Genomic DNA, 10,302 nt, shown 5'->3' with positions numbered 1-10,302 from the left:
ATTAACATCTTTGATTTTCTCTTTACTGTACCTCCAGACTCTACCTGGCTGCCACGTACTACTATGAAAATGCTGACCGACCACAAGCCCAAACAAAAGTAGGTGAACCACTGTTCAAGGTCCAATTTCCAAAGGCCATGAATGGAGAATGCAGAGCTAAACCAGTTAAGACTGAGCCGACATTCTATAAGTGTTATATTATTTTATTTTTCAACCAAAAAATGTTTTGTCTGCCCTGCTCAGTGCTCCAGCAGAATACATTTCATCATTAGTTATCACCCCACGCTCCAGGAGTTTATCCAAGCAGCTTACATAGAACAGGTTCAGACACACTGTAGATAAACTGTCTACTCTGCAGTCCCAGCCGGGAGCCCCTCCACAAACTCTCATAAGTCAGCTCTCTCTCTCCTGCAGCTGAATGCTGACCATGCCCATCACCACAGCTATGTATAGTGAATACATTTACTAACGCATTTAAACAAACAGATAAAATGGTGGACAGTATATGCCTAGTATGTATATGCCTATAAGTAAGGCCTTTATTAAAACAGACTTTAACAATAAAACTTTTAAGATTTAAAGATTATAATAATTACTGGTAATGTGAGAATGTAAAACAGATCCTCATCACACAGTTCCTTTGCGTCACAATTTGAGCTCACCGGAAAGGTATGGATCCAAATTACGGAGAGCATCAATCAGAATTGAGCTGGCTTCATTTCCCTTTTTTCGCACAGTGTCGATCACGTCTCGTGCCCTTTCATCTCTTTTTTGTCCAGGTAACGGCATTTCACTATCATTTATAACCTGATGCTTTAAAAGGATATCCAGGAGGCTGTTTAGAACAGGTTCAGTCACTCTTTTAATGAACTCTGGCCGAGCATCAAATAGCCTGTCCTCTGCTGATATTTCCCGTCTTGGACCTGAAAGAAAATCAGGGAAAAGATTTTTGTTTCTTTTAAATAGACATGCAATGACAAAAGTGCAAAAGAAATTAAATCACTTGTCTTGTGTTCCGAAACAAAAAGTGAGGAAACACATGTTTATCGCAAAATAAATAGATACATTTTAAAATTATTTTCTAATATAGTACCAGTGTTAAGACAGTCTTCAAGATCCCTAGAATTAAGAATACATTCATTTATTGAAAACCTATTTGAAACAATCTTATTTATTTTTTAACCGATAGACTAATTAATGGCCACATCATATCTAGTAATTGACAAGCATGTATCAGCTACAAAAAAAAACATAAGAATAACTTCACATACTGTTGGACTCCTGTGATGCTGCTAAGAAGAGACTCACTGCTCTATAGATACTGCTGCTAAATGGACAAGGGGTGGTCGGTCTCAGCCTCAGAGTCTACTAGAATTCAACTACATTAGAGATAAACAGCTAACTAGGTTGAACCGTTACTATCGCTTCCATTGCTCTGCTGCCGGCAGACTGATTCAAGACATTCCATTTCTGCAAGTTTTTCATCTGCTTGTTCAATGGGTATTTGATGGACTACTCCTGCTGACTCCCTTACTAATGTCCACTCTCCCTGTGCCTGCGTGGGTTCTCTCTGGGTACTTTGTGGGGTGTACCTTGTCCTTGCCCAATGTCAGCTGGGATTGGCTCCGGGACCCCCAAAGCTTTAATATCCCTGTTGTTGACCCTGTTGGAACAAACACAACCACAACAGGTACACAGTGAGTGAAAAATAATCAGGTTTTGTCTGAGTTAGCTTTATTAAACCCAACAGTGATGATCCCAGATGAGTCTCACCCAGCTGAATATAAACTCATCCTATATCAATAAGCCTGATTAGTGGGTTAGTCAGTGAACTTTGTGATCAAAAAGAGCTTTACAGTCTCAAAATGTATAAACAACCTGCTTCTCAACCAATCAGGGTCCTCATTTATAAACAGGACTTGAAAGGGGCGTACGCTGGTTCCCACACAGAAGTTAGGTTCTATAAAAAGAAACTTGATGGAAAGAATGTGTGCACATGTATGGAAACTCTAAAACTGTGTGTACAAACACTTTGGAGACTGGGGAAATTGGTGAATTGAAGCCAGATTGTAGAAATTAAAGGCATCATTATATGTATGATGATGCCTCTCACACATTTGATTTCACTTCATACCGCAGGTTACTTAAAGATCCAGTGTATCACAAATATTCAAACCTGCATGTTATTTGTTCTTGTGCTGGTGAGCCAGAGCTAATCCATTAGCACATTTCAATTATAAAAGATATGACAATGCAAATTTCAAATCAAATTCTGCTCAGTGTTTGTTTTAGGTGTTGAAATGTGAGGATGATGCCAGGACGTGGCAGGATTCAGGAAAGTCTGGCTTATGCCTTTCTCCTATATTAAGCCTGGATATACTGAGTCCTTTTCACCTCAACCATGTGAACGAGGCTGATCAAATTATAATCAACAGTTGGGAGAAATCCAAGATACTTAGCAACACAACTTAAAACCAACAAAATATAAATGTCAGCTGTTGTCAGTGTTCTACATCACATTGACGTTGGCATTAGATGCTCTGACATTGAATTTTGGTCACCTGACATTACAACCTACAGTCAACCAAACCTAACGATGTTGGTGGCCAGCTGTGTGCCTGCTGAGCAAGTACGATTTTAGTTTTCAGCGGTGGCTGCCACACACTCTGCCTTCTCCAGCCATCTCACTTGACACCGGCAGCATTCATTATCAGCTGTGACAATAAGAGACACACCTTTGTGTTTGACTTTGGAGTTAAATACAGTGTGTTTATTGTGTTTTTTAGATATTTTGAGATCAAGTGTGATTTCAAGAGTTATGTATGTGTCTTTAGCGTAAAAAGGCTTTACAAATACCAAGGGCTGAGCTTTGGTCTCTGTGCCTCTGCTGATCGGTCCATACTCTGAGGTGGTCTCATTGACCATTTATGGTTAATTATAGGAGTGTTTTGGGGCATGAGGCTCGCCAAAGTGTACACCTTTTCAAGTTGATTGTGATTCATAATGGGATAATACATAGAGTTATGCGAAAGTATGATAACTTTATGGTGTACATTTTCAGCTTCTGTGCACATATATGGATTCTACACACTGATTTATAGATGAGGCGCCAGATCTCCAGAGAACTAAAGGAACCACTACTACAGGAAGAAGTTCTGCATTTGATCATTGCTATCTTGATATTCCATTACATTTTTATTTTATCCTTCACTATTCAAGGAGTCATCAAACCCTGTATTATCTCTATCTCTATTAAATGTACATAAATATATATATATGTATATATATATATATACATATATATATATATATATATACATACATACTGTATATACAAAATATATACCTACACACATAGACATGAACAGATATGTTCACTGTTGTGTATCAGCAGTTTGCACAATCTGAGCTCCATGCTTTCACAGTTAATAATCTCTACTCAATTATAATATGCAGTGGTTTTTCATTGACTCACATTTTAGTTATTAAGCCACCGGCTAATTGGTAGAGTGGAGATCTAAATGGACTGAAAATGTCACAAATATTTAGTTTATTTGATAAATTGCTTCAGTGCTGTAAGACCATCACCTTCGCACCAAACTCTCTCTCTTCATTACGTCACTAATGTGAATACAGTATTCTGTCCATATTGGGATCCTGTCTGAACAGTGGAGTTAAGCCCAACGCTGAATGACATTCATTTGGTTTCATGTGACAGACATGTTTGTATTCCTGATAGAGTCCTGATGTATTCCTAATTACTGATATCTGACTGTTCTCTCTCTCTCTCGCTGTCAGTCTGTGCAATCCTGACATCTGTCACCGTTCTCCTCTCAATTTCACAGAGGAAAGCAGCTACTGAAAAGGTTGGAGTTTGACTGACTCCACCCCTTTACTTACCTCAGAATCTCCAGTCTACAGTCTGGATTCTTAAGAAAACCACGCAGCTCCTTCACTCCTGAATCCTGCAGTTTGTTGAGACTCAGCTGAAGTTCTCTCAGGTGGGAGGGGTTGGACTTCAGAGCTGCAGCCAGAGAAGAACAGCTGATCTCTGACAAACTGCAGTTCATCAACCTGAATAAAGAAATAAAACACGTAGGTTATTGGATGAACCATTTGTCTATCACCATCTATCATGGGCTAACACTTCTCACTGTCGTCACACCTAAGACACGCCCATAGCTGCCAGTAGATCCTCCCTCATGAGACACTAATTGGTCCAAACCACTGGTTCAGCCACAAGCAAATAGCTTGGATCGTGGCAAAATGAATTCCCAGTTGTAAGGAATCCATTGGCCTAATTCATGATTGAAATGGATCATACTTTAAATATTCACAACTGATCTAGTGAAATGCTCTTGCTTGGTCCTGTCTCTATCCTTCAGATCAGCTCAGGAAATCTAAAACTAAACTTCACAAATTAAACTGAACAAAAACTGTTTAATGCCAAATTACAGATGATTTTTGGAATACTTTGGAAAATTATCAGCAGAAATATATAATAATTCTCAGTCTGTTGATTAAATGGGAAATGATGATATGAAACAATCAGAATTTAAAATGTAATTCATTCATTTAAAACGAATGGATTCAAGTTAAGTGTGAAGATATAGTAAATTAGGCTCAGCTGTGGGTTTAAGATATAAGATCTACAACAGTAAGAGCGTGAACTGACCTCAGAGTCTCCAGTCTACAGCCCGTACTCCCCAGAAAATCACACAACTTCTTCACTCCTGAATCCTGCAGGCCCCAGTTTTCACTCAGGTGCAGTTGTCTCAGGTGGAAGGGGTTGGACATCAGAGCCGAGGCCAGAGAAGCACAGCTGATCTCTGACAAACCGCAGTGCATCAATCTGATAAAGAATAAAATATGTAGATAAAATCATTGATAATCAATCAGATATGTCCTAATCAACAAGCTTTTCTCTAAAGTGAGTAGAGTGACTTTGTCCTTCTGTTATTGTGGCTCATCATAATGATATGACTGGTTAGCTCTCCAATCAATCGGAGAGCTTGTTAGATCCCATGGCCAATTGGGATTGTTTAGCCTGGTTTTACCAGGACTGAAGGCCCAGAGTGTCATGGAAAGGCTGAATGGAGAAGCTAAATGACTAAGCTAATTTATTAGCTAATGGGAAAATGAAAAGCAATTGGAAAAAGGCAATGGAACTTTAAGAGGGAATCCAGTTAAATCTTATGTATTTATTGATGAATTATTTATCATTATCATTCATTTATAATTCTTTTCACAATTATATGGGCCAATTAAAATATATAATTAAGGAATACTTTGTTACTTTCCTGTGACATCCCTGGTCCTCCATACCTTACCGACTAAAGGAATATACACAATGGAGGAATGGACAGACAATGGGACTTAGGCCTCCTTTAGGGTAGGGAGTCACCACTGCTTCGCTGGTTTATGGGTAGATATTAATAAATTATATTTTTATGTCCTCATGTTTAGTACAAAATGGTCTGTATGGTTGAATTTTGGAGACTCACAAATCTAACAAGGTACAGAATGTCAATATTGACAAAGGTTTAAGCATTTAAATCTTTGTAACACCTTCGTAGAAACTTTGTACAAAGAAAACTGTATGTTTGTAATTGGTTCACCGAACAAATGGGTTCCAATACGTTCCACTAGGTTTTAGGATATCTTCTGTATGTTGTGATAAAAATGTATTTACTTTTAACAACTAACACTGGACTGAGAGAAATACCAGTGTATAAAGTGAAACCGAGGAATAATTCTCATTCTAACAGAAGAGAAACTGGAAATATGTAACAATGACAATTTAAAGTGTCATTAATTCATTCAAAAGTAATGGATTCAACTTATATATAAAGCTAAATTAGGTTCAGTTGTGGATTAAAGATATAAGATCTACAACAATAAAAGTGAGTGAACTGACCTCAGAGTCTTCAGTCGACAGTCTGGACTCTTCAGAAAACCACACAGATGCTTCACTCCTGTATCCTGCAGCTTGTTTCCATTCAGGTCCAGTTCTCTCAGATGGGAGGGGTTGGACTTCAGAGCTGAGGCCAGAGAAGAACAACTGGTCTGTGACAAACTGCAGCGCTCCAACCTGAACAATGAATAAATCGATAGATAAAAGTCGATAAAAATCATTAATCAATCAGATATGTCCTAAAAGTTAAAATCAGTAGCTGGAGTACTAGTTTTACAACATGTGGTTGATAAATAGCTTTGCTGTGCACAGAACTGTGCTTTAGGTGCCTGCTGCTGGCGGGTTGTGGCATATGCCATTGTGTCTTGCACTTTTCATATATCCAAAGCCACCACGCTGCTAAAGGAGGTATTTCCTGTCATTAGTCCCATCTCCCTATTTGCCCTGTCATTTAATAAATTTTCATCAATTCACTGGATAAAGGAACCTCATCTCAGTTGATATATTTTATGAACAATAACAGTGTTTTTAACAGTTTCCAGCCGGACTCGGAGCTCTTAATTGTACAGAGACAGCGCTTGTTAAGCTTAATGACCTACTGCTCACTACAGACAGAGGTGACTGCTCCATTTTAGTTCTTAGATTTAAGGGCCGTGTTCAATACTGTCAATTGTGGCATCCTCTTACACTTAGAGACATGTTATTCAAAGTCAACAATGTTTTTTTCAATCATTTTTACGCTGACGACAATCAGTTATAAATGCCGTTTAAACCACAAATCCTAGCATCCTAGCTATCCCTCATTTTGCCTCTCTGATATTAAATCCTGGATGTCCCATAATTTCCTTAAATTTAACAACGATAAGTCAGAGATCATTTTGTTTGGTCTACCTGACTCTATCAGCTCTGTCAGGGCGCATGTAAAATAATACACTGACGTAAACATTACCTGTACCGCTGTAACATCCAAGTCAAACCAAACGGAGTAAATTAAAAAACGTTACACATGAACAAAACATTTAACATTTGCCAGTTATATGAAGTTACAGTATTTATTTAATCCTACAAAAGCACAAGAAGAAAAGTAAGACCATTGTAAACTAAATACAATATATTGTAATATAATAATGTAATTCATTCATTCAAATTTAATGGATTCAATTTATGTATTAAGATAAATTGGATTAATTTGTGGATTAAAGATATGAGATCTACAACAGTAACAGTTAGTGAACTGACCTCAGAGTCTCCAGTCCACAGTCTGGACTCTCCAGAAAACCACACAGCTGCTTCACTCCTGGATCCTTCAGCTTGTTTTCACTCAGGTCCAGGTGTCTCAAGTGGGAGGGGTTGGACTTCAGAGCTGAGGCCAGAGAAGAACAGCTGATCTCTGACAAACTGCAGTCTGATAATCTGTATAAAGAATAAAAGATGTGACTTTAGAAGTTCCTGCTTGAACCCATTCAATGCTTCATCATCTGTTCAGCGCTGAAGAAGGTTTAGAAAATAGAAGTTTAAAAAATGGAAACTCCAAACACATGTCAACACAGATTTATAACATGCTACTGACCTCTGTAAATACAAGAGAAATATCAAATCAGACATGTTGGAATAAAATCCTGTTCATTACTTAATTTATTACACGACCTTCTTCTTGACTTTGTTAGCTGAGTATGTTTGTGTAATTAAACAATGTTAAAGGAGAAGTTCACATGTTTGTATTAAACAACGGTCAGATGTCACATGTAGATTAAAAGAGGTGTTGGAAGCATTAATCCTTCCTGCTGTCCACTGACTGTGAAGTGGTCTCTTACTAACACATCTACACTGTAAGAAATGTCCTCCAGTTTCCTGTAAGAAAACGTTTTATGGTGTCATAAATAATCATCATTTAGGTGACTTTAGCTAAGTCAATATTTGTTTGTTGCAGAAAGATGCAGCTTTTGTCATATTCAAATAAGCAGCAGTACCAGAAGATTTGTGAGTTTGTTACAGTTTGATTTTCATCAAGTTTCTTAGTTTAAGAGAAAAAGATTTTTTTCAAAACTATGTACATCCTCTACTACTCTAAATCAAAAACATTATAACTGGGTTCACCTTTCTTCTTTTCGTACTTATTACAACAGAGAGTCCCTTCTTTTCCTTTTCCCCAGTTTATTTTTTAATCCTCACACAGAAATCCTAAAAATGAATGAACCAATGAAAAACTGAAACATCAAAGATTTTAACTCAATATATAGAAGAAAAACAACACAACAGCTCCAGTAAGTGAACAGACCTCAGAGTCTCCAGTCTACAGTTTGGACTCGCCAATCCACCACACAGGATCTCCACTCCTGGATCCTGCAGTTTGTTTCCACTCAGGTCCAGTTCTCCCAGATGGGAGCGTTTGGACTTCAGAGCTGAGGCCAGACAGGAACAGGAGGTCTCCGAGAGCTCATGTGCAAAAATTCTGTGATTAGAGAAAATATAAAATCTGTGAGAATAACATCAGACAATTGTAATAAAAAATACATTCAATGCATATGATGACAAAATATTTTATTAACATCTGCTCCTTCCATCCATTGATCAGCTAATCTTATGTTATTGTGTTTGACATGAAACGATAATTCTCATTCTCTCTCAAACCTGCAGCGTTTTAATCTTTGTTTTACTTATAGATGAAGGAAAGAAATTGATGTTGCATTTATGCTTCCATAATTTGATTTTATCCACAGAGTTAGAATGAGACCAATTTGTTCTTTGATGTCTATTAATTATAAATTTACTCCAGAATTTTTTTGTCTTTGTATAGTTGGAGGAAATTTTGAAAAGTTTTATTGGCAAATCAACTCATTAATTTGGTCAATGCACAGATGCTTTATGACAGAGCTGTGTATAAGTGACTGTCGCCTGCATAGTTGTGGTAAGCAATATGGTTATTATGAATAATTTGGCCTATCAGGAGCATTTTGAGGTTAAATAGGAGAGGTCCACACATCATGCTAGCTCGCTCAGACATTTTGTTGTCAATGGAACAAAACAGTCCCTATTTTGGAGATCCGAACTGAACCAATCTAAGACAATGCCGGAGAGTCCAAGTTGTATCCAACTTCCAATCCAGTCTTCCAGTCTGTATAGTAGTATTGAATGATCAACAGTGTCAAAAGTAGCATTGACATCCAGTAACAAAAGGACTGCAATTTTGGCTGAGTAAGTGTTCATGCGGATGTCATTTAGGACCTTAATGGAAGCCATTTCGGTGCTGTGGTGGAGTTGATAACCTGATTGAAATTTCTCTAGAAGACAATTTGAAGCTATGAAGGGTAGATTTGAGTCTATAGTTGCTAGTTACAGAGGCATCCAGTCCAATCTTTTTTAGTAGAGGCTTAATAACTGCAGTTTATAAGGCTTTTGAGAAAATGTCTGATTGGAGGGAGCTTTTCACAGTTTGTTGGAAGGGTGTCAAGGCGGCGTGTTGATGGCTTACGATGTTGTAGAGTTTCCTCTAGAATTTTGTAATCAATACCATTGAACTGGGCCATGATTATCTAGTTACCAAGAGTAATTAATAACACGGTCAGACACATTAAAATTGTAGCAGAATCAGGAATATCATCTTTTTTATTTCTTCAAAACCTACTGTCTACATTAACCACAATGCAACTCAACTGCCAACAGTGGAGTGTGAGATTGTGATAGATAGATAGATAGATAGATAGATAGATAGATAGATAGATAGATAGATAGATAGATAGATAGATAGATAGATAGATAGTCGTATTTTGGATTACAAGAGGCACCTCTTGCCTGCCTAGCCTAGGTGGGGCTACAGAGGACTGGTAAATTCACTTCTTTCTAACTCCACACCGCCAGATTTTTTTTTACTTTTCAAACTTGTAGTACTCAGACCCAACAGATGCTGACTCAAGTGACATCATTTGAGGACATTTATAAGGCTTTACACAGCTGGCTGTGGAGACAGTAAAGGTTTTATACTGCTTTTTCATTCTCATATGTAGTCTTACTCCCCAACACCTGGAAACACACACTGATGTTTAAGGTGAACGTGGTTGCTCTTTCATTTCTTTCATCAGGTTTGCATAAACCCAAAAAGACTCATAGTAACAAACAGGGTTAACAAACAAATGTAGAATGGAATAATTATTACAAATAAACCAAATAGTATTATTGACTAACTAACAACAATGACAGCTATCTGACAAATCTACATTTCTGGCTCTCACAGTATTTACAACACCTCAACACCTCAAATTTTAGCTATGTAAAACTCAAAAAACTAATGAGAATAATTTGATGCTGTGTATATCTGAATTTGATTAAAATACTAATCTAATCTACTGATTGATAATGTTGATGATTATGTTTGGACTCACCGAGCCTTC

The 10,302-nt window shown here is 37.5% G+C and overlaps 1 protein-coding gene across 1 annotated transcript; it reads right to left on the bottom strand.

Moving 5' to 3' along the window:
• Positions 1-236: 236 nt before the first annotated feature.
• Positions 237-9,154, bottom strand: LOC111649429 (uncharacterized). The gene is made up of 8 exons (XM_087171974.1): positions 9,087-9,154; positions 8,193-8,366; positions 7,154-7,327; positions 5,918-6,091; positions 4,676-4,852; positions 3,901-4,074; positions 1,593-1,663; positions 237-923 (listed from the first exon to the last, which is right to left on the bottom strand). Exons 1-8 carry the CDS (start codon positions 9,152-9,154, stop codon positions 646-648), a joined length of 1,290 nt encoding a protein of 429 aa, XP_087028100.1. The 3' UTR covers positions 237-645.
• Between the last annotated feature and the right edge of the window lie 1,148 nt (positions 9,155-10,302).

Source organism: Seriola lalandi, unplaced genomic scaffold (genome assembly GCF_002814215.2).
Source record: "Seriola lalandi dorsalis isolate HSWRI2012SDOR001 ecotype SW California unplaced genomic scaffold, Sedor1 jcf7180002050773, whole genome shotgun sequence".
NCBI classification, from domain to species: domain Eukaryota; kingdom Metazoa; phylum Chordata; class Actinopteri; order Carangiformes; family Carangidae; genus Seriola; species Seriola lalandi.
Note: the sequence above shows the minus strand (reverse complement) of the source record. Positions and strands in the feature narration are given on the sequence as shown.